Source organism: Doryrhamphus excisus, linkage group LG17, assembly GCF_037039965.1.
Source record: "Doryrhamphus excisus strain RoL-2023G ecotype Guam linkage group LG17, RoL_Dexc_Guam_v1.1, whole genome shotgun sequence".
Classification (NCBI taxonomy): domain Eukaryota; kingdom Metazoa; phylum Chordata; class Actinopteri; order Syngnathiformes; family Syngnathidae; genus Doryrhamphus; species Doryrhamphus excisus.
The window spans coordinates 4,358,696-4,384,326 of record NC_136373.1 but is presented as its reverse complement, the minus strand read 5'-3'; the positions used below and the strand labels follow the sequence as shown (position 1 = coordinate 4,384,326).

Here is a 25,631-nt window from a genome sequence, read left to right as displayed (position 1 = left end):
ACACAATTGTAAAAGTCGTGTTGTGGATCTTTATTATTGTCCTCTTGTTGAGGTAGCCATTTGTTACTGAGCAGCCAGGACAGATACAGAACTACTTTGATGATTTGCATTAAAAATTACATAATTAAATAAAATTAATGCAATCATTCCGGGGTTTGATTCCACAAAATGTTGTCACAGAAAAGTTATAGAGCGCTTTGTAAATTAAGGACATGTTGATGTCCTCTAATATGATTTAAGCAAGAAGACTACAAGGGACAGTATATTGATTTAATGAGTTGGAGCCACATAAAACGAAAAATAAGTATAGTACTTGTTGTGTTGTGTCTTTCCTCTCTCTCTCTCTCTTTCTCCCTCTCTCTCTGCCCTTTTAGTGTGGCACCATGGTGTTTATTCCCATGGAGGGCACTATTTTAAAATAGCGAATCATAATTATCATCCTCTGCCCGTCCCATTACATGTGTGACAGCGCAGTGCCAGCAGTCGCTTTGAGTCGGGTTCAAAGTCAAAACTTTTTCCTGCTCTTTTTTTTTTTTTTTTTTTGGTCTTGATGACGGCGACTAGCGTTAGTTGGCTTCCTTTGTCTTCAAATGAGATGCAAGCTGCACGCTTATTTCATTAAGTCAAGTGGCTGCTTTGATTGTACCTGATAACATAATGTCATCGTCTATCTGATCTTTGTTAGCGTTAATATGCATTATTTATGTTTATGTAACATAGGAAACATCCATTCATTCATTTTCTATGCCGCTTATCCTCACTAGCAGGGGTCTCAAACACGAGTTTGATATGGATGCTGTATGGTATCATGTACCCAGAAAAAAATTATTACGTTTGATTAATGTTCATGTTAAAGGTTAAATAACTGTTAATAGTTATCCTCCCTATCCGTGTGGAAGTGGTAAGTTTTTGGCTATTTTAAGTTTAAAGGAAATCACTTGAAGGCTACCGTTTAGGTCGCTAGCTTTCTAGTTTGCGAGTTAGCATGCGTCTCAAGACCCTGCAGTAATCAGGGGTCTCAAACACGCGGCCCGCGGGCCAAAAGTTTAATGTTAGTGCGGCCTGCGCAAGTTTGATATGGATGCTGTATGGTATCATGTACCCAGAAAAAATGATTAAGTTTGATTAATGTTCATGTTAAAGGTTAAATAACTGTTAATAGTTATCCTCCCTATCCGTGTGGAAGTGGTAAGTTTTTGGCTATTTAAGTTTAAAGGAAATAACTTGAAGGCTACCGTTTAGGTCGCTAACTCTCTAGTTTGCGAGTTAGCATGCGTCTCAAGACCCTGCAGTAATCAGGGGTCGTAAACACGCGGCCCGCGGGCCAAAAGTTTAATGTTAGTGTGGCCCGCGCAAGTTTGATATGGATGCTGTATGGTATCATGTACCCAGAAAAAAATTATTACGTTTGATTAATGTTCATGTTAAAGGTTAAATAACTGTTAATAGTTATCCTCCCTATCCGTGTGGAAGTGGTAAGTTTTTGGCTATTTTAAGTTTAAAGGAAATCACTTGAAGGCTACCGTTTAGGTCGCTAGCTCTCTAGTTTGCGAGTTAGCATGTGTCTCAAGACCCTGCAGTTGCGCAATATGTTGTAAATATTCCAAAGTTTGGAGTCTCTAATTAACCTAGCATGTTTTTGGAATGTGGGAGGAAACCGGAGTACCCGGAAAAAACCCACGCATGCACGGGGAGAACATGCAAACTCCACACAGAGATGGCCGAGGGTGGAAATTGGATAGATAATAATTTAATGAAAATATAGTCCCAACCCAACAATCAAGAAACCGACGTCAATGAAAACTTCCTCAGTAGACGCATTCGGTAAAGCTTCACATCGAGAAACACCAACATGCAAAGGGGTGTGTCCACTTCTCGGTTTTTCGACAAACCATTATCCAAGTCGTCTATCACTGTATGGTCAGATTGGTGAGGATTCTCTGTTACACACACACACACACACACACACACACACATGCATACACACACTATTCATCACGGTCATCATGTTAATTTCCTTAACAGCATTGTGACTGATATTAATCTTGCATAACGTCCACGCACACTTGAGTGCTCTGTCCATGGTGATTAACAGCCAGCGTGACCGCATGTGAACTTTCACATATAAAGCTAAAACCCAACACACACACACACACACACACACACACACCTGGCTGCTAATAAACAAAAAACCAATGATGCTCAAATGCGCCATTTTGCTGCAGATAAAGGTTGCAATGGCAGATGGTTCAAGGTGTCTCATCCTCGACACGTGTGTGTGTGTGTGTGTGTGTGGACAAGAAAAGGCCAGCCACATACAGTACGGCATTAATTACACAGACGCCTGAAAGCAAATCTAAATATAAATAAATTGCTAGCAGGTTCTGTCTTCATGAATGCACACACACCCACACACACACACACACACACACACACACACACACACACACACACACACACACAGTCCAACGCTCATGTGATGTAATTAGATTGACTCGAGGAAATACTACTGTACTGTAATGTAGGTGGTATAATTCATTCATTCATTTTCTACCGCTTTTTCCTCACGAGGGTCGCGGGGGGTGCTGGAGCCTATCCCAGCTGTCTTTGGCCGAGAGGCGGGGTACACCCTGGACTGGTGGCCAGCCAGCCAATCACAGGACACATATAGACAAACAACCATTCACACTCACATTCATACCTATGGACAATTTGGAGTCGAAATAATAAAATATAATAATAATAATAGTAATAATAATTGTATTAAAACAATTGCAATTATCACAATTATGTTATCTTTTTTAAATTTAAAATAAATGATAATTTAATAATTAAAGATTCATTTAATGTATTCAAATGATACTCTTTGAATAATATTTTTTTCACAAAAAATAAGAAAAAAAAAAGAATTATCTTTATGTTACATATTACAAACAACCATTCACACTCACATTCATACCTATGGACAATTTGGAGTCGCCAATTAACCTAGCATGTTTTTGGAATGTGGGAGGAAACCGGAGTACCCGGAGAAAACCCACGCATGCACGGGGGAGAAACTCCACACAAAAGATGGCCGAGGGTGGAATTGAACCCTGGTCTCCTAGCTGTGAGGTCTGCGCGCTAACCACTATACGACCGTGCCGCCCAGGTGGTTTAATATTATGTAAATTACATATAGATGCTTTAATAATATGGTCTGAATTTAAGCAGTTTATACTGGTAAAATAGGGTAGTAGACGATATTGCAGTAGATTGTACTTTAGCTGTATTTCACTGACTGACTTTCAAGCCATGTTTTTTGTTTGTACTTTTCAACGCTGCCTGCCTCCCATTAGCACACGAGACCCATTTAGCGATCAATAAGCACGGTCAATAATTCTTAACTTCCTATAGAGACAAAGCTTTTCAGACTAAAAGATGCTTACTCAAGACATCATCACCTTCGCCGGAGTTGTTTCCCCCCCCCCAATCAGCGCTTGGAGGGTATTCCCTATCAGGATCCAAGAGAAATCATTTCTCTTGGAGCGTATGCAACCTAAACACGACGGCGCAAAAGTTGAGTCTTTACCACCCAAGCAAGTGGTAAAAACCAAAAACCACCTACATATATTTGCTTGTCCCTTACCCTGAATATCATTTTACACATTTTATGTTGAGTGGAGGGCTGCAGTTTTCTGTGCGGGTTATTGTGTGTAGCTGCTCTATAGGAGTCCACAATTCAATCCAAAGGGTCAAAAAATGAGCATAATAGGTCCCGTTTAATATAATAATAATAATCATTATAGCTGCACGGTGGTCAAGTGGTTTGCACACAGGCCTCACAGCTAGGAGACCTGAGTTCAATTCCAGTTTGCATGTTCTCCCCGTGCATGCGTGGGTTTTCTCCGGGTACTCCGGTTTCCTCCCACATTCCAAAAACATGCTAGGTTAATTCAAATTAGCGACTCCAAATTGTCCATAGGTATGAATGTGAGTGTGAATGGTTGTTTGTCTACAGTATATGTGCCCTGTGATTGGATGGCCACCAGTCCAGGGTGTACTATGGCTCTCACCCGAAGACAACTGGGATAGGCTCCAGCACCGCCCGCGACCCTTGTGTTTATAAACGGTAGAAAATGAATGACTGATTCTTTAAGCTGTAAATCCAAGGAAATACAGCTGGAATAGGTGCAGATTTTGGAAGATCTAGAAAGTTTTCTGTGCTGGTTATTGTGTGTAGCTGCTCTATAGGAGTCCACAACTCAATCCAAAGGGTAAAAAAATGAGCATAATGGGTCCAATTTAATATAATAATAATTATAGCTGCACGGCGGTCGAGTGGTTAGCGCGCAGACCTCACAGCTAGGAGACCCAGGTTCAATCCTGTACACACCCGAATTTCAGTACAACTCTTGACCTCTCCTTTGAGTACAAAAAACTGATCCAGGACTTTGTCAACTGGTGCCAACACAAAATCATTTGTAAACATGATGTCCTCGCACATGATTTTCCCACCAACAACCGACATTTTGAATACATAAAGCTGCACGATGCCGACCATTCCTGATACTTCCTGATACTTAGACTCCGATGTGCTTTGTTCCTTTCAGTGAGTTTGTGTCGTGGCTGATTGAGAGCGGTGAGATCAGTAAACCTGACGAGGGGGTCAACTTAGGACAAGCTTTGCTGGAAAATGGCATCATTCATCATGGTGAGACTCTTCCTTATTTGTTCTTATTTTTGTACTCTAATGTCAATTTTCATATATGTCATATAAATTTCCATAGACACTTTCAGAATAACAACTGTAGATCTTAGATGGACAAAACTTTCAATCTATGAGATTATATCCACTCCATAGTTTAGACTTCTCCGAGTGTGACATTTGCTGGTCCACTTACCTGAATTATGCATCAACCAATGAAAGAGAAACACAAACAAGCTATAAATAATGTATGAACCCAGTGGTCTGCAGTGGTGCTGAAGGGTCTCTTGTCCATCGTGAGTCCGCACCGCCTCCACTGAGTTTATATTATGGTGGTTCTCATGGAATATCCCCTCTGAAATGTGCCGTCACTGTGGCCTACCACTTTAGGGAGGGGGAGGGGGCAGCGATGACATGGCTGGATTCTGTGGGTTTGACCTGTTTTTTTTTCTGGGGGGGGGTGGTGGTGTAGGTGTCATTAAGGAAGGTAAACACTTGTTCATGCTTGTGGTTCGGTACTCTGGTCCGGACCAAACTTTTTTTTGTGTGGTTTGCTTAGTATTCATACTCTTATTTTTGTCATTTGACCCAAGGTTATGCAGAAAATAACATATGTAAAAAGTAAGGACTTGATTTGCTGTATCTATTTTCCCAAAAGCTTCTCAAATGTATGTTTTGCATGTTTGTCACATGTAAACGTTTCAGATCAAACAATGTAAATATTAGTCAATGACAACACAACCGAACAGAAAATGCACTCGTCCAAGAGGTCACAAAAGACCCCACAACAACATCCAAAGAACTACAGGCCTCACTTGCCTCAGTTAAGGTCACCATAAGAAAGACAATGGGCAAAAATGGGTTCCAAACTACAAAAAGTTCATTAATTCATCAAAAGTTCATCAATTTTGCCGGAAAACGTCTTCTTTGGGGAAATACTCTGGGGTCTCACGAGACAAGAGTTTTAACTTTTTGGAACGTGTGTGTCCCATTTCATGTGGTGGCAAAGTAATGCTAATGCTAAGAGTCCACTGGGCCAGTGCGGCAATGCAATTTACCGTGGCACCGAGTGGCGTGCAGTGGCTCAAACTGCCCCCCAACTGGCTTGTGGTGGCCCGTAACGGCGGCAAAAATTGAGTTTGGCGGCAAGAAAATTTCCAAATGCTTAAAATCTTTGTGTCCAGTAGAAGTAGAATCAAATGTCGCAAACAAATCCGCCTTTTGGAATCCACTGGAATGTAATGGCGCAAGCCAAGTTGCGCCAATGATGCTAGACGATGCTAAACAAAAACAGCCCCAGACCATCACACTACCACCACCATATTTTACTGTTGGTGTGATGTTCATTTTTAGAAACGCAGCCTTATGCTAGGAATCCACTGGGCCGGTGCCAATTCATGCCAAAGATTGTGTGATTGCCGTGTAGCGGCTTGTTGTGGCGCGGAATAACGGCAACATGGCAACATGCCGAGCGAACATTAATTCCACGCCACAGCGTAGTGTGATGGTTTGGGGCTGTTTTATTTCTTCATTACCTGAAAGACTTGCTGTGATAAATGAAAACCATGAATTTTGTTGCCTACCACTTAAGTGTTCACCACTTAAGTGAACATACTAACAGTAAAATATGGTGGTGGTAGTGTGATGATTTGGGGCTGTTTTGTTTCTTCATTACCTGAAAGACTTGCTGTGATAAATGAAAACCATGAATTCTGTTGCCTACCACTTAAGTGTTCACCACTTAAGTGAACATACTAACAGTAAAATATTGTGGTGGTAGTGTGATGGTTTGGGGCTGTTTTGTTTCTTCATTACCTGAAAGACTTGCTGTGATAAATGAAAACCATGAATTCTGTTGCCTACCACTTAAGTGTTCACCACTTGAGTGTTCACACTTAAGTGAACATACTAACAGTAAAATATGGTGGTGGTAGTGTGATGGTGTGGGGCTGTTTTGTTTCTTCATTACCTGAAAGACTTGCTGTGATAAATGAAAACCATGAATTCTGTTGCCTACCACGTAAGTGTTCACCACTTAAGTGAACATACTAACAGTAAAATATGGTGGTGGTAGTGTGATGGTTTGGGGCTGTTTTGTTTCTTCATTACCTGAAAGACTTGCTGTGATAAATGAAAACCATGAATTCTGTTGCCTACCACTTAAGTGTTCACCACTTGAGTGTTCACACTTAAGTGAACATACTAACAGTAAAATATGGTGGTGGTAGTGTGATGGTGTGGGGCTGTTTTGTTTCTTCATTACCTGAAAGACTTGCTGTGATAAATGAAAACCATGAATTCTGTTGCCTACCACGTAAGTGTTCACCACTTAAGTGAACATACTAACAGTAAAATATTGTGGTGGTAGTGTGATGGTTTGGGGCTGTTTTGTTTCTTCATTACCTGAAAGACTTGCTGTGATAAATGAAAACCATGAATTCTGTTGCCTACCACTTAAGTGTTCACCACTTGAGTGTTCACACTTAAGTGAACATACTAACAGTAAAATATGGTGGTGGTAGTGTGATGGTTTGGGGCTGTTTTTTGAAAGACTTGCTGTGATAAATGAAACCATGAATTCTGTTGCCTTTTTGACCGAATCAAACATGACACATACAAAAGATGTTCCGCACAGTCAGGTCTTCAATAACCAATAACCAATCACATACTGTACATCCTCGCTCCTGTAACAAGTGAGCTGTCATTGAGCTTTACTACTACATAACAACGGTTTTTATGGTGCATTCCTTTGGTCTGTGGGAGAAATTAAGTCTAGACGAAAAAAAACCTGTTTCTACCGCCTCTGAAGTCAGCCGGAATAGGCTCCAGCTTACTCCTTGTGAGGATTGCAATAGAAAGTGAATGAATGAATAAGAAGCCCATTTGTTGTGGTGTTTTTTCTCCATTGATGGTCCAAATAGTTGTCATTCTCCAACCTGTGGTGCAGAAGGATCAAAGGAATGAAAGGAATCACTTGGAGGATGTTTATGGAAATTGGTAGCTGTCTGCTAAGGTACAGATTTAAGTCATGAATTTATAACCGAGATTTTATAGACTTCTTATTTTTTTGGTTTTCAAGCAGTAGAAATGATAGATTTGATAGATTTATTGAAGGTTGAAAAAAAAACACAGCCACCATCAAGCAAAAAAAAAAATACCCATATAGGAGGTGTCAAAAATGTAACTTACTAATGTTTTTACGTCTATACAGTTCATATTTACACACCATATTTTTTCCACCTGTGTTGACATTTCAGTGTCGGACAAACACCAGTTCAAGAACGAGCAGGTTTTGTACCGCTTCCGCTACGATGACGGCACCTACAAGGCCCGCAGCGAAATGGAGGACATCATGTCAAAGGTATGTCCTTTCACTTTGGTTAATAGTATTTGTTTACTTTGGTTCAAACACAATTGAATTGCACAATTCAACACTTCTGAAAAGGGTTCGGTCCACAGCTAGGAGACCCAAGTTCAATTCCAACTTCGGGCAATCTCTGTGTGGAGTTTGCATGTTTTCCCCGTGCATGTGTGGGTTTTCTCCGGGTACTCACACATTCCAAAAGCATGCTAGGTTAATTGGCGACTCCAAATTGTCCATAGGTATGAACGTGAGTGTGAATGGTTGTTTGTCTAGGTAGCCGTGTTGTGGATCTTCCAGCCATTTGTCACCATGTAGTTGTTACTGCAGGGGAAAACATCAAGAGAAAAAATGTCTCCATTACCTTTCCGTCAAATATCTTCAAAGCGCGAGTAATTTTACTTTGTTTTAGTTTTATTCAGTCAAGGTCACCGACACGGGACATGATGCTGATATTCCAGGCAAACAGTCCATTTAAATATGGTGGTTAGCACGCAGGCCACACAGCTAGAAGACCCAAGTTTGATTCCAACCATGGCCATCTCTGTGTGGAGTTTGCATGTTCTCCCCGTGTATGCGTGGGTTTTCTCCGGGTACTCCGGTTTCCTCCCACATTCCAAAAACATGCTAGGTTAATTGGCGACTCCAAATTGTCCATAGGTATGAATGTGAGTGTGAATGGTTGTTTGTCTATATGTGCCCTGTGATTGGCTGGCCACCAGTCCAGGGTGTACCCCGCCTCTTGCCCGAAGACAGCTGGGATAGGCTCCAGCACCCGTGCGACCTTTGTGAGGATAAGCAGTAGAAAATAAATGAATGAACATGTCTGAAAAGGAGTAGGAAGAAGCAATATTTAAATATATTATTATTATTATTTACAGAAAAAAATACACAGTAATTCCTTCTGGCAACAATTTCTGAATCTGATTTGGCAACATGACGCTTGATGTGACCTCCCTGAAAAGACTAGCCTGAGGGTGCCTGAGTTAAAAAAAAAAAAAAAAAAAATTGTCCTGCCCTGAAGCCATACTTGTGCTTGTTTATGAAAGGTGTGTAATGTTTAGTGACTCAGCTGTGGTTCTTCTCTTTCAGGGCGTCAGGCTGTACTGCCGCCTTCACAGCCTCCACATGCCTGTCATCAAGTAAGTACCTGCCTCCATGTTTCTCTCTGGGTCTTATCTCACTTTGTAAAAACGAAGACGAAGAATAGAGAATCAAGCGCTTCCCTTAAGTGTGCACATTCAGACATTTTTTCCTGTAGCCTTTCAAATATTTAAGGTAGTATTAGTGCTAGCATACTTTTTGTACATAAATAAAGAGGCATTGCACTGACATATGATGACACAGTTGCGCCTGTTTATGCTGTCAAAATTGAAATGGAAACCGAAACCAGTCATTCTTTTCACATTTACTTGTGGTGTGGAACCAATTTGTCACAAATAGCGTATTAACATCAGTAACTAATTTACTTCATTAATTACGTATAATTTTATAGCAAGCCACGCCTCTCTGTTATGGGGACAGACGGAGTCTTTATTCTGACCTGAACGCATCACCAGCAGTGCAGTATATGTACATGTACAGTATATACACCGTATATGTACCTCCTACTCACAAACATGTCACTCATCCCTTCATGATCGGAACGACACTTGTGATTAATTTTAATTTGATTGGTGATTAATTTGATTAAATTTTTGACATCCATAATTTTCTGAGATTTTTTTTTTTGTTGCTACTTTAGGGACAGGGACCATCATTTAAAAACGTTTAAATCCGTGGTGCCTGCTTGCAAACTTGTGGACTGGCTCCTCTCACAGGTACTATCTATTATTATTATCATTGTTATGATTGTTATTATTATCTGTTTTACTTGGAATCAACGCTACAACTTCACAAAACTACTTAAAACTATTATTTGCAAAGCAAAAGCATTTCATTGGAGGACAAATTAGCATAGAAAATATTGCAGCGCTGTGTCTGTTAACCAGAGAGAGCTGGTCAGAGGGAGGCTGATGTCATCGCAGTACCCCGATTAACGCGAGCCACTTCAACTGGCTTTTCTCAATGTGAAAGAGTAGTGGCTCTACTCTGAGTCCCTCCCGGGTTGACTGAGCTCCTCACCTTAGTATCTCTTAGGGTGAGTCCAGGTACCCTACGGGGGAAACTCGCTTGTATCCGCGATCTCATTATTTCAGTCACAACCCAAAGCTTATTACCATTGGTGAGGGTGGGAACCATGACGATCCGGTACAGCAACCGTATCCCTTTGGGTTGAGGTGAGTCCATTTCTAGTCGGAATGTCTCAACCTCGTGCTGTTCGGGCTGCTTCCCCACCAGAGAAATGACCAGGTCGCCCAGACACCCGCCCTCGGCCGCCACACAAAACGCAATGCACCCTTATGCTTGCCCCCACAGATGGTGGGAGAGGGGAGATCCTGCGTGGATTCTTCCTGGGGTGACTGCCCCCAAGCCCCTGCCCCGGGCCTGGCTCAATGGTGAGGCTCCGGTATCCCACATCCACGCAGGCGAGGTGCAGCCTCTTCATACGGGTCTTCTTGGTCTGGCCCGTCACCTACCGTGGGACCCGTTTACCTTGGGAGACACTACCAGAGCCATAACATACATTCATTCATTCATTTCCTACCGGGTGCTGGAGCCTATCCCAGCTGTCTTTGGGCGAGAGGCGGGGTACACCCCCGGACTGGTGGCCAGCCAATCACAGGGCACATATAGACAAACAACCATTCACACTCACATTCATACCTATGGACAATTTGGAGTCGCCAATTAACCTAGCATGTTTTTTGGAATGTGGGAGGAAACCGGAGTACCCGGAGAAAACCCACGCATGCACGGGGAGAACATGCAAACTCCACACAGAGAGGGTGGAATTGAACCCTGGTCTCCTAGCTGCGTGCTAACCACTCGTTCACCGTGCCTCCCCCATAACTTACATTCATTCATTCATTTTCTACCGCTTTTTTCCTCACGAGGGTCGTGAAGGGTGCTGGAGCCTATCCTAGCTGTCTTTGGGCGAGAGGCGGGGTACACCCTGGACTGGTCCCGTAACATACAGTAGCTTTCTATTTCCCCAAGTGTGGAAATAACGTTTTTAGTAACTATAGCTACCAGGAACTATAAATAGCGAGACTTTTGGTGAAAATAAAGTGAGTGAACCTGAATGTTGTTTATACTCCAACATAATATGATGATGTCCTAATGTTTGCTTTTTACTTCCTCATCCATATTTATTCAACACTGTAAGGCTGAGTGTGGCAAACACACAGATACTCGAAGCTCAGCAGCGTAGTCTGATGTGCGTCAGGATCTGTGTGTGTGTGTGTGTGTGTGTGTGTGTAAAGGTGGAAGCAGGTGTTGATGCTGAATGACAGTGTGCGTCATGGTTGTTTCCCAGGGAGACTGCTCCACCAGAGAGGATGCTGTGACACTGGGTGTGGGTCTCTGCAACAATGGCTTCATGCATCACGGTCGGTCTCATTCCACGCACATATACATGCACACACACGTACACGAAGGATGGCTACACAGAACGAACAATTTTAGTAGGATTTAAAATAAATCGGACACATTCTGGAGAGTTACATGATGTTGTTAACCTCTGACCCAATGTTTGAGACCGTTTTGGTGGCTTTGCCGCCATTTTCTTGCTTTGTTAGCAATGCGATTTTGCTAACAGCTAGCATGCTATCAACCTGCGGAGCTGTGTTATGATAACACGAGAACATCTCTTGCGACAATAGATGGTTCCCAAAGTGCTAATTGTTCATGGGATATGCAGGATGCTAAAATGTTAAAGCTAGCGCCCGGAAAGAGAGTTCTATCGCAATTTTAGATCATGCCATGTAAAAGTGTTAGTGGTAGTTTTATAGTGTTCCTGACTAAAATTGCTAAAATGGTGACATGCTAACCACTAATGCTAACAAGAGTTAGCATTAGTGGTTTTTGAAGTAATACGTTTGTGTACCATTGTTTAGTGTATAAATGCTAATGCTAACAACAGTTAGCATTAGTGGTGCGCCGATCGATCGGCCACGGATGGGTATCGTCCGATATCAGTAAATACATGTACTGAGAGTGGCAAGGCACTTGACATGCTAACAGTTAGCATTAGTGGTGCTCCGATCAATCGGCCACGGATGGGTATCGTAAAGTAATTACAAGTACTGAGAGTGGCAAGGAAGTGCCTTTGTAATCTTACACCATGCCATGTAAATACTTTCAATTTGAAGAAATAAAATAGCTAAAATGCTGTCATGCTAACAGTTAGCATTAGGGCGATCGGCCACGGATGGGTATCGTCCGATATCAGTAAATACAAGTACCGAGAGTGGCAAGGAAGTGCCTTTGTAATCTTACACCATGCCATGTAAATACTTTCAATTTGAAGAAATAAAATAGCTAAAATGCTGACATGCTAACAGTTAGCATTAGGGCGATCGGCCACGGATGGGTATCGTCCGATATCAGTAAGTACAAATACCGAGAGTGACAAGGAAGTGCCTTTGTAATCTTACACCATGCCATGTAAATACTTTCAATTTGAAGAAATAAAATAGCTAAAATGCTGACATGCTAACAGTTAGCATTAGGGCGATCGGCCACGGATGAGTATCATCCGATATCAGTAAGTACAAGTACTGAGAGTGACAAGGAAGTGCCTTTGTATTCTTACACTATGCCATGTAAATACTTTCAATTTGAAGAAATAAAATAGCTAAAATGCTGACATGCTAACAGTTAGCATTAGGGCGATCGGCCACGGATGGGTATCGTCCGATATCACTAAGTACAAATACCGAGAGTGACAAGGAAGTGCTTTTGTAATCTTACACCATGCCATGTAAATACTTTCAATTTGAAGAAATAAAATAGCTAAAATGCTGACATGCTAACAGTTATCATTAGGGCGATCGGCCACGGATGGGTATCGTCCGATATCAGTAAAAACAAGTACTGAGAGTGACAAGGAAATGCTTTTGTAATCTTACACCATGCCATGTAAATACATTCAATTTGAAGAAATAAAATAGCTAAAATGGTGACATGCTAACAGTTAGCATTAGGAGTGTTCCGATCGATCGGCCACGGATGGGTATCGTCCGATATCAGTAAGTACAAATACCGAGAGTGACAAGAAAGTGCTTTGTTAATCTTACATCATGCCAATTCAATTTGAAGAAATAAAATAGCTAAAATGCTGACATGCTAACACCTAGCATGGTTACACATGGCACAATTATACCGAAAGCTTTTTAGTGATTTTTACATACTGTCATGTCAATGTATGTTAAGTATGAGGATAGAGGTTAACATGCTACCAGTTAGCATCCACCTAGCAAGATAGCGCTAATTGAGAATTTTGATGCTGGAGAAACATTTGCAATAAAAGTGACTTATACCACTACTACTACCTGGAAGATCCCTGACCTAAAGACCCAATTATTCCATCTTGTTTTCATAAGCTCAGTTATCGTTTCATCCACGCTGTCGTGTGACGGCGTGACCTCATAAACATGGCCGAATATAAACAGCATTAGCCGAGCTTGTTTAGCTTTACTACATGACTGTTTGGGTCCTTGCGATTAACCATCACTTTGCTTGCACAGGCTCAGAGCAAGATTACCGCAAAATCTGTATTTAATTAACATTAAGTTTAATTTAAGGGAAAATAGAATTTTATAATTTTAATTAACTTAAACTACACAAACTAATAACATAAGAAACTGTACATAAACTAATAAAAATCAAAATAAATGTCATGTACAATTTATATAATGTACATAATTTAATAAGTTAAAATTACAAGTACAATATTAGTAAAATGAATAAAATTAAGAACGACTTTTAACAATGCAAATCAGTTTAATGCTTCATTATCATTGATGAACATTAACGCATCAAAAGTACAAAACCAACCTGATTACCATTTAGCTGTAAATATCTCTCATGAAAAGTACAGGTACGTATATGTTTGAAGTACCAGTTAAGCAAAAATAAGTTTTGTACAAGTACATTTTAACAAAAATAATGCTTGAAGTAATACGTTGTTTAGTGTATAAATACAAAATAAAAGGGTTTTTTTTTGGTGTCCTTCTTACCTCCAGTTGAATAATTGTCATTATGAGGCCACAGCTTGCATGACTCAGAGGAAATAATACACATAGGTCTGAGGTGGCACCGTGTGTGTGTGTGTGTGTGTGTGTGTGTGTGTAATGAGTTTACTGAGCTTTATGGAAGTCGGTGTGCCAGATGCTCTTTAAACATTTCAAACAGCTGGGTACTTCGGGCTCTCCGTTTTTAGCCTGTGTTCTTTTACATCTGTTTTTACACACCTGAACGCACACGTCGCACACGCAAAAATATTCTTCTAAATGGCTCAAAATGGAGATAAATGCCGCTGTTACACCCGCAAACGTAATAACTAGCCCACAAACGTAATACAAATCTGCAGCTTTGAATGTAATAATCCCGCAAATGTAATACATTTCATAATAAAACGTAATAAAATTTGCCCACTACAAATGTAATACTGAATTAATTACATTACATTTGGGCGTACATGTGTGTTTTAGTTACAGTATATTAAGAAATAATAAAAGAAATATAATAAATAATAAAAGAAATAATAAAATTAATTCTTTCATTTTGCACATATAGTAGACAAACAACCATTCACACTCACATTCATACCTATGGACAATTTGGAGTCAAAATAATAATGTATAATAATAATGATAGTAATAATAATTTTATTAAAACATTTGCAATTATCACAATTATATTATCTTTTTAAATTTAAAATAAATTATAATTTAATAATTAAAGATTCCTTAAATGTATTCAAATGATACTCTTTGAATAATATTTTTTCCACCGAAAAAAAAGAAAAAAAAAGAATTATTTTGTTAAAATCCTCAAAATGACATCTACACCTTCTCCTTCATTAAAAGAAGAAAGAACAAACAACAAGAACCACAAAGATCATTTTTTCGTCTCATATTACGTTTGTGGGAAGTTATTACATATACAGTTTTTCACTTTCCCACATATGTAGTAATTTCCTGCATATGTAATAACTATTACATTCATACATAAATTCAGTATTACGTTTGCAGTAGGCAAATTTTATTACGTTTGTGGGTGTAACATGCTACTATTCTGTTTTAATGTATTCATTCAACTTTTTTTTTTTTAATGTGTTATATTTTCTGAAAGGGCAACACTCTAGAAATTAAACTTGAATGTTCTTTAGAGTAGTATATAGCCGTATATATCCGCTAGCCGCTCAAAATGAGTCAGCACAGTCATTATTACAGACGCAGAATATTACATTAAAGTACAACGTCTTCAAATGTTTCTCTACTTTCGTCATACACTTGCACAATACTTTACTTGATGCTCTTTTTGCACAAGCACGGGCTTATCTTAACACAACTCTACAACAGTTGCCATGATACAAATACTTTATGGCCCAACCGCAAAATACACTACGTGTGTTGGGTGTGTCTTAATCCGCCTGCGGCAGAATAACTTTGACTTTAATCAGAACTTTTTTTGTCTTATTAGTATTGTGATTTATTTTATTGTTTATTACAGCTCTTGAGTTGGAGCTTGTTTTGCTTTGTTATCACTTTTTAATCCTGTTTTTTTTCCTGCCACTTTGACACTTTCACTATATGCGTTACATTAATGCCCAGTTTGGACTTTTAGGAAAAACAATCCGACTGCACTTCCGGAATAACAAACAAAAAACAAACTGTGTACATATATTTATACTGTTATTCTGTATATTTTGTATTTTTCATTCTTCTTTTTAATAGATGTGTCTGCACCTACTATACCAAAACAAATTCCTAGTATGTGTTTGATCATACCTGGGAATAAACCATTTTCTGATTCTGATTTCTGATTCTGATCTCTCAGTCCTGGAGAAGAGCGAGTTCAAAGACGAGTCTCAGTTCTTTCGCTTCTATGCCGACGAGGAGACAGAAGGAACCAGCACCAAGAGCAAGCAGCTCCAACGCAATGACTTCAAGCTCATCGAGAACATTCTGGTCAAGTCTCTCGTGGTAAGAACTTTTGAGAGTCTTAAGTTTAATACTGTGTATGCCACCCATAACGGAATGGTCACGTGAACAAAACAGGCGCCATAGTTGCAGGAACTGGTTGAAGGCACTTCCTGCCTTCAAAATGACACAGTGGAGAAGGTGCCGTCATGATATCGGATGCTTTTTTTGCTTCAGTGTAACAATGGAGCTTCAGGTTGTGCAGGGGCGTCAAATGGTAACAAAAAAAACCATGTAACAAAATTAGCATTAAGGAGTCTTCTTATGAATATTTTATTTCTATTTTAGTGCCGGTTATGTTCTTAAAGGGGACCTTTTTTATTTTTTCCAATTTTTCTGACTTATAAATGCAGTTAGAATGTTGTATTATCGTGTTAAATGATGCCAAAGTTTTGAGATAATGAGGTTTATGCATTTGGAAGTGAGCTCTAAAAGAAGTTTGGGATGGCTCAAAACGCTCCGTTTCAGAGGGCGTCGCAAAACTGTTCCTTTGTGATGTCACAGAGGAGGGGGCTGTAAGCCACTCCCAAGCTCTGCTTCTGTGTTTACATTGCTAGCATTCATTCATTCATTCATTCATTTTCTACCACTTTTTCCTCACAAGGGTCGCGGGGGGGTCGCCAGCCAATCACAGGGCACATTTAGACAAACAACCATTCACACTCACATTCATACCTATGGACAATTTGGAGTCGCCAATTAACCTAGCATGTTTTTAGAATGTGGGAGGAAACCGGAGTACCCGGAGAAAAACCCACGCATGCACGGGGAGAACATGCAAACTCCACACAGAGATGGCCGAGGGTGGGATTGAACTCGGGTCTCCTAGCTGTGAGGTCTGCGCGCTAACCACTCGGCACATTGCTAGCAATGGCTCGTAAAAAAGTGTGTCTTTTAGATGTAAGGGATCGCCATATTTGTTTACAATTCCTAAAGACGCAACCATCAGGCACAAGTGGTTGGAGTTCCTGATTCTGTACCAGCAAAAGAAATGGATTTTAATCTGTCATCGGCATTCATGGACCAGTATGAAGCTGGACTAGCCGACACTAGCCAAACAGTCAGAAGGGCCGACATTAGCAAGCAGTAAATAACAGGGTCCTAACTGTTTATTTTGTGTATGTAGCATTATATAGTGCGCATACACGGGGCTGCTAAAGCTACTTTAACGACAAATGATTCATTGATTCAAATTGAGTTTTGTTGTGTTCAGACTGAACTAGGCGACCCGAGTTCTCGCTTCCCTCTCCGAAGCTCTTCCCCACATAGCATCAATGCTTACTTTCCATGGAGACGCAGACAACGACTACGGCATCTTGGAGATGGTTTCTTCCTTACATTCCTTGAGGCCTCTCTGCACTGTAAAAGCCATGTGTTGAATTATAATTCCCGACTTGGTATCTGCGGTTTTGAGGCAGAATGTTGTAATTTAAGACATTTTTGAGGTTTTAACTACAACGCAGATTGTGAAAACAGTCAACAGGGCTGCTTTCTGGTCTAACATCGATGAACTGCGACCTAACAAATAGACAGAAATGTCCACTAAGACACTATTTATGGACGCCCACTGTAGTCTAAAAGTATAATAATTCATTTATTTATTATCACTATTATGCTTTTGGATCTTAAATATAAAACAGAATATATATTCTACAGACATAAATAGAATAAGGAAATATTTATGTCATTTTTTTATGTTATCACTGCCAGGTCAGTGTGTTATCCGATAGTCTAGCCCAAAGTGGGAAACGTTTTTCTTTGTGTTTTTTATCACAGCTAATCCGTGCCCGAGGGAAAGTGCAAGGAACTCTTTTATTCAGCGCAGCCATCTTCCTCTCCATCAGACTTCAGCCATCTCAGCATCTTATCAGGGCCGTGCAGCAGGAAGATGGCCCTGCCCTGGCAGCTTTCTTTAATGGAAGGCAGCTAATGTGTTCGCTAATGATAACATCGAATGCACCCCCGAAAGACACAAACTGGGGGGGTAGAGCAGGGGGATGTATAGAAGTAAAGACATGATGGTATATTATACAGATGTAACGGCAAAGATACACAACTGGACGTTGATGTTTTCTTCAATTGGATTAAATACGCCATAAATTGCTTACTACAATATGTTACATAATGTTATTTTATTGGACTTTCATTTTCATTTTCTGCTGCTTATCTTCATAAGGGTTACGAGGGTGCTGGAGCCTATCCCAGCTGTCTTCAGGCGACTGGTGGCCTGCCAATCACAGGGCACATATAGACAAACAACCATTCACACTCACATTCATACCTATGGACAATTTGGAGTCACCAATTAACCTAGCATGTTTTTGGAATGTGGGAGTACCAAGAGAATGCAAACTCCACACAGAGATGGTCGAGAGTGGAATTGAACTCGGGTCTCCTAGCTGTGATGCATGCACACTAACCACTCAAGAAAACAGACCGTTTTGACGGGAACCACGAAATCCAAAGAAATACAGCTGTGTAGGTGCAGTTTCCGGAAGAACTAGAAAGCTTTGTGTGCTGGTTATTGTGTATAGCTGCTCTATAGGAGTCCACAACTCAATACAAAGGGACGAAAAATGAGCATAATTTAAGATTCTGATTAGGTCTGTATGTATGTAAGCATCATTCATTCATTTTCTACCACTTATCCTCACAAGGGTCATGGATGTATGCTGGAGCCTATCCCAGCTGACTTTTGGCAAGAGGCGGGGTACACCCTGGACTGGTGGCCAGCCAAACACACATATATGTCGCATATATAGACAAACAACCATTCACACTCACATTCATACCTATGGACAATTTGGAGTTGCCAATTAACCTAGCATGTTTTTGGAATGTGGGAGGAAACCGGAGTACCCGGAGAATGCAAACTCCACACAGAGATGGTTGAGAGTGGAATTGAACTCGGGTCTCCTAGCTGTGAGGCTTGCACAATTCCAACCACTTGTGCCACCATCAGGCAGGTTGGAGAAAATGGACCGTTTTGACGGGAACCACGAAATCTAAAGAAATATAGCTGAATAGGTGCAGTTTCCGGAAGAACTAGAAAGCTGGTTATTGTGTATAGCTGCTTTTTCTACCACTTATCCTCACAAGGGTCATGGATGTATGCTGGAGCTTATCCCAGCTGACTTTTGGGCGAGAGGCGGGGTACACCCTGGACTGGTGGCCAGCCAATCACAGGGCACATATAGACAAACAACCATTCACACTCACATTCATACCTATGGACAATTGGAGTCAATTAACCTAGCATGTTTTTGGAATGTGGGAGGAAACCGGAGTACCCGGAGAATGCAAACTCCACACAGAGATGGTCGAGAGTGGAATTGAACTCGGGTCTCCTAGCTGTGAGGCATGCACACTAACCACTCAATTCCAATCACTTGTGCCACCATCAGGCGGACCGTTTTGACGGGAACCACCAAATCCAAAGAAATACAGCTGAATAGGTGCAGTTTCCGGAAGAACTAGAAAGCTGGTTATTGTGTATAGCTGCTCTATAGGAATCCACAACCCATTCACACTCACATTCATACCTATGGACAATTTGGAGTCGCCAATTAACCTAGCATGTTTTTGGAATGTGGGAGGAAACCCACGCATGCACGGGGAGAACATGCAAACTCCACACAGAGATCGCCGAGGGTGGAATTGAACTGGGGTCTATTAGCTGTGAGGCCTGCACGCTAACCACTCTGTCGCCATGGACTATGGACCAACTCAAAAATAGAAAACCAAACGTGTCTAATGATGCCCACACAGGTGCAATGCATTTTGGGAATAATTGTATTTTTTTGTTGTTGTATGCTAGATTCACCCTGAGGAGGAGGACTACGGCTTTGAGATCGAGGAGAAAAACAAGGCTATTGTGGTGAAATCTGTCACCAGAGGCTCACATGCTGAGGTAATGGTGCGCTCACACACACTGCCCCCCCCCCCCCCCCCCCCCCCCCCCACAACGCCCTGTGGCATTAATTCCTGTGGGTAATGGCTGTCTAATATTTAGACGGCCGCTGTCAGTCTCCTTCTGTTCCCCCCTTGGAGGAGCTTTGTTGTGATTGGTTGTTCGGCCTCAAAAGACATGGCCGCTCACATCAATCTGTACAAAAATAGAAGAGACACAGCCAAGTCGAATGCAACGTGCCACTTTGGGAACAACATGAACTGTGAAACGACTTTGAATAGGCACTTTCAACTTTCTTGCTCACGGTACATCTTCGGGTTGACCCGGTGTCGTGTTGATTTGCGAGTTAGCAGGATTTAGCAAAAACCACTTAGAACCAGGGATGTATACCTTATGCATGTACTGTTACTTTAACAGTTTCACTTATAACGATAAGTCGGCACCCCTTGGTTGACTCGCATCGACATGCCTACCCCAGCTGTCTTTGGGCGAGAGGCGGGGTACACCCTGGACTTGTGGCCAGCCAATCATATTATATTTTATGACTTTGGACTGGACAATATCATTCAAAGACTTGACTCGAGACTTGGGATTAAAGACTTGAGACTTGTAAAACACTGACTTTCTCCTACTTATGATGTTATGATGCTTATAATAATGACACGTGCAACAGAATTGTACTTTTATTTGAGCAATTTCATTCATTCATTCATCATTTTCTATCCTCACAAGGGTCGCAGGGGGTGCTGGAGCCTATCCCAGCTGTCTCTGAGCGAGAGGCGGGGTACACCCTGGACTGGACTATAGACAAACAACCATTCACACTCACATTCATACCTATTAAGCTAACATTTGTATATTTTGAATATGGGAGGAAACCGGAGTACCCGAAGAAAACCCACGCATGCACGGGGAGAACATGCAAACTCCACACAGAGATGGCCGAGGGTGGAATTGAACCCTGGTCTCCTAGCTGTGAGGTATGCACGCTAACCACTAGACCACCGTGCCGCCGTTAGCAATTTCAATAAAATTAAAAAAAGTAAAGGTAATATAGTTTTTGTAGTTGTAATATTGACTGAGGCTGCACGCCAGTCGTGTGATTAGCGCGCAGACCTCACAGCTAGGAGACCAGGGTTCAATTCCACCCTCGGCCATCTCTGTGTGGAGTTTGCATGTTCTCCTTGTGCATGCGTGGGTTTTCTCCGGGTACTCCGGTTTCCTCCCACATTCCAAAAACATGCTAGGTTAATTGGCGACTCCAAATTGTCCATAGGTATGAATGTGAGTGTGAATGGTTGTTTGTCTATATGTGCCCTGTGATTGGCTGGCCACCAGTCCAGGGTGTACCCCACCTCTCGCCTAAAGACAGCTGGGATAGGCTCCAGCACCCCCCCCACAACCCTCTTGAGGATAAGCGGTAGAAAATGAATGAATGGATATTGACTGACTTAAATGCAGTCACGTTGTGAGAATAGCGTGTCCTCTTGCGTGTGTGTGTTTGTGTTGTCCAGTGTCCTAGACACACATCCGGGGCGGCGGGTGGGGGGGGGTGTTATGGGGATATGGGGTGTATTTAGCCGAGCTAAGGGGGGCCCTACTCTGGATAACAGCCCAGGCAGGCTGGATGAACGACCAGTATTCCTGACTTGCTGTAATAGTATCACAGTCAAAGGTGTGTGTGTGTGTGTGTGTGTGTGTGTGTGCACGCATATACGTGTGCACGTGGGAGTGTATGTGTAGCCCATTCAGAGCCCCCCCATGGGAATCAGCTGAGCTGCATTCACAGTGCTGGCACACAGACTGTGTCACAGCTAAACCAATCACGTTATTGTGGGGAGCTCTTGGACATTGAGGAGGATGAATAAGAGACCAAGAGGGGAAGAAATGGAGAAAAGAGAGCAGAGATTGAAGCTTTACAGCAGCGGACAGAAGGCCAAAAAGAGACACAGAGATTACCCGGAAAGAGACTGAGCAGGGGATCAATGTGGGAAACTGGAGACTGAGGGGTGCAAAAACCTCCGCCAAGGCCAAACAATGCTAATTTGGATGAGCATCAAATAGTACACTGTCTTAGAGACAGTATATTCTAACCTCCTGCATAATTATTTATGCAATATTCATTCATTTTCTACCGCTTTTCCTCATGAGGGTCGCGGGGGTGCTGGAGCCTATCCCAGCTGTCTTCGGGTGTGAGGCGGGGTACACCCTATAATGATGATGATTATTATTATTATTATATTAAACGGGACCTATTATGCTCATTTTTTGACCCTTTGGATTGAGTTGTGGACTCCTATAGAGCAGCTACACACAATAACCCGAAGAAAACTTTTTAGATCTTCCAGAATCTGCACCTATTCAAGCTGTATTTCTTTGGACTCACCTCAGTCGTGGTCGCCAGCCAATCACAGGGCTCACATAGACAAACAACCATTCACACTCACATTCATACCTATGGACAATTTGGAGTCGCCAATTAACCTAGCATGCTTTTGGAATGTGGGAGGAAACCGGAGTACCCGGAGAAAACCCACACATGCACGGGGAGAACATGCAAACTCCACACAGAGACGGCCGAGGGTGGAATTGAACCCTGGTCTCCTAGCTGTGAGGTCTGCACGCTAACCACTAGACCGCCGTGCCGCCCTTATTTATGCAATATATTATTTATAATTATGTATCTATTAGCCACAGAAAATGTGTATTTTCTTCAAATAATTTGGTGTTTAATCCTTAGATGCATAAGTGGGTCAAAAATGAGGTTGTTTTCCTGAAATATCTTCATAATGGGCTGCACGGCGGTCGAGTGGTTAGCGCGCAGACCTCGCAGGAGATCAAACTCCAGGTCTTCTCGACAACTGTGATAGTCGGCTGCAGGGGAAAACATGAAGAGAAAAAAAATATTCTCCATTACCTGTCTGTCAAACACCTTCAAAGCGTGAGTAATTTTACTTTGTTTTAGTTTTATTTAATCAAGGTCACGGACACGGGGTGTTGATGCTGATATTCCAGGCAAACAGTCCATTTAAATATGGTGGTTAGCACGCAGGCCAGACAGTTAGGAGACCCGAGTTCGATTCCACCCTCGGCCATCTCTGTGTGGAGTTTGCATGTTCTCCCCGTGCATGCGTGGGTTTTCTCCGGGTACTCCGGTTTCCTCCCACATTCCAAAAACATGCTAGGTTAATTAATTAAACATTAATTCATCACAGTGCCCTGTGATTGGCTGGTCACCAGTCCAGGGTGTACCCCGCCTCTCGCTCCAAGACAGCTGGTATAGGCTCCAGCACTCCTGCGACCCTCGTGAGGAAAAAGCGGTAGAAAATGAAGACTGCTGCCCCCGTGACCCGGACCCGGATAAGTGGAGGAAAATGGATGGATGCCCCAATGCTATAATTCCGAGGTTCCCAAAGTGGGGTACGCCATTTGTTATGGGGGTAACAAAAATGTAAAACCATTAGCGCCGGAAACTCTTAATTACGAACGCACCTGAATGCCTCACAGCTCAAGGAAAATGAAGCAGAAAGGAGACACAGCGTAAATTTGTTCATTGCTCTGTGTGCATAATACAGTTGTAAAGTTATAACCTCCATTTGCGCAGCGCAAAACACACTAGTCAATTATGGCCTATCAATAAAAATATCCTCTGCGTCTCTCCAGATGGCCGGTTTGCAGGTTGGCAGGAAGATCCACTCCATCAATGAAGACCTGTTGTTCCTCAGGCCCTTCTCTGAGGTGGAGGCCATGATCAACCAGGCCTTCTGTATACGGCGCTCCCTGCGTCTGCTTGTCACCACCAAGGCCAAGGAGTGAGCGAACACACACACTCCCTTTTACTGTAAACATAGGCTTCAGTGGTCTAAGTGGTGGTTTGTCACCCAGGATTGTGAAGGTCCCTGACAACCCGGACAGCCTTTCCTTTAGACTCAGTGGCTCCACCCCTCCTCACGTCCACGCTGTAAGGAAAGGTGAGTGACACGTTCCTTTGCTTTCATTGCAGCATTACTTATACGTAATGGATTCCGCCTTGACAAGCACGTCCACTTGAGCTGAATAGTACCCGGGAGAACATGTTGCATGGTAACTACTTCACATAGCAGTACTACTGCATTTACTAAACTATTGAAGGAACCAAGCTGTGGCTTGCTTTTTATATTATATTTAATTATAAGTGTTTAAAGATAAGTGTTTCAAATGGAGTGGGGAAGAAGGAGAAATAAGCCCAAAACTTACCACTTCCACACGGAATGTGAGGAGAGCCATTTTTTCCCCCATTCAAACTCAGCCTTGGCATGTCCGTCTCAGCCTTGGCATGTCCGTCTCAGCCTTGGCATGTTCGTCTCAGCCTTGGCATGTTCGTCTCAGCCTTGGCATGTCCGGCCCAGCCTTGGCATGTCCGGTCCAGCCTTGGCATGTCCGGTCCAGCCTTGGCATGTCCGGTCCAGCCTTGGCATGTCCGGTCCAGCCTTGGCATGTCCGTCTCAGCCTTGGCATGTCAGTCTCAGCCTTGGCATGTCAGTCTCAGCCTTGGCATGTCCGTCCCAGCCTTGACATTTTGTTTAGTCCCAGCCTTGACATTTTGTTTAGTCCCAGCCTTGGCATGTCCGTCCCAGCCTTGACATTTTGTTTAGTCCCAGCCTTGGCATGTCCGTCCCAGCCTTGACATTTTTTAGTCTCAGCCTTGGCATGTCCGTCTCAGCCTTGACATTTTTTAGTCTCAGCCTTGACATTTGTCCGTCTCAGCCTTGACATTTTTTTTAGTCCCAGCCTTGGCATGTCCGTCTCAGCCTTGACATTTTTTTAGTCCCAGCCTTGGCATGTCCGTCTCAGCCTTGACATTTTTTTAGTCCCAGCCTTGGCATGTCCGTCTCAGCCTTGACATTTTTTTTACTCCCAGCCTTGACATTTTTTAGTCCCAGCCTTGGCATGTCCGTCTCAGCCTTGGCATGTCCGTCTCAGCCTTGACATTTTTTAGTCCCAGCCTTGACATTTGTCCGTCTCAGCCTTGACATTTTTTTTAGTCCCAGCCTTGGCATGTCCGTCTCAGCCTTGACATTTTTTTAGTCCCAGCCTTGGCATGTCCGTCTCAGCCTTGACATTTTTTTTACTCCCAGCCTTGACATTTTTTAGTCCCAGCCTTGGCATGTCCGTCTCAGCCTTGGCATGTCCGTCTCAGCCTTGACATTTTTTAGTCCCAGCCTTGACATTTTTTAGTCCCAGCCTTGACATTTTTTAGTCCCAGCCTTGGCATGTCCGTCTCAGCCTCAGTGTTCTGCTACTCACTGCAACACGTTGCCGCCGCTAGTAAAGTAAGTATAGAAAATGTTTCAAACGGACGACAAAAAAAAAAGCCAGATTCTAACCACTTCCACATGGAATAGGAGGAGAACCTCTGTCGGCTTGGCTGTAAACTTTTAAAGTGATATTAGAACTAAGCAGTGTAGAGCTACAGAGTAGTGTAATTAAATTTACATTTCCTTAACTTGGTTACAACCCCCCGTATATGTTTACAATCGGGCCCAAATGTTCGGGGATTAGTTTGCATATTTCAGCACATATATCGTCATGGTGACACAATCA

The 25,631-nt window shown here is 42.2% G+C and overlaps 1 protein-coding gene across 2 annotated transcripts in view; it reads left to right on the top strand.

The window, feature by feature from the left end:
- Positions 1–25,631, top strand: part of prex1 (phosphatidylinositol-3,4,5-trisphosphate-dependent Rac exchange factor 1) — a 101,714-nt gene that overhangs the window by 50,707 nt on the left and 25,376 nt on the right. For both annotated transcript variants that reach the window (XM_058084029.2, XM_058084030.2), the window contains exons 11-19: positions 4,593–4,693; positions 7,945–8,048; positions 9,141–9,190; positions 9,793–9,868; positions 11,467–11,539; positions 15,996–16,141; positions 19,956–20,048; positions 23,712–23,860; positions 23,934–24,019. In XM_058084029.2, the coding sequence (XP_057940012.2) occupies positions 4,593–4,693; positions 7,945–8,048; positions 9,141–9,190; positions 9,793–9,868; positions 11,467–11,539; positions 15,996–16,141; positions 19,956–20,048; positions 23,712–23,860; positions 23,934–24,019 (878 nt within the window). The remainder of the gene's footprint in view (positions 1–4,592; positions 4,694–7,944; positions 8,049–9,140; positions 9,191–9,792; positions 9,869–11,466; positions 11,540–15,995; positions 16,142–19,955; positions 20,049–23,711; positions 23,861–23,933; positions 24,020–25,631) is intronic.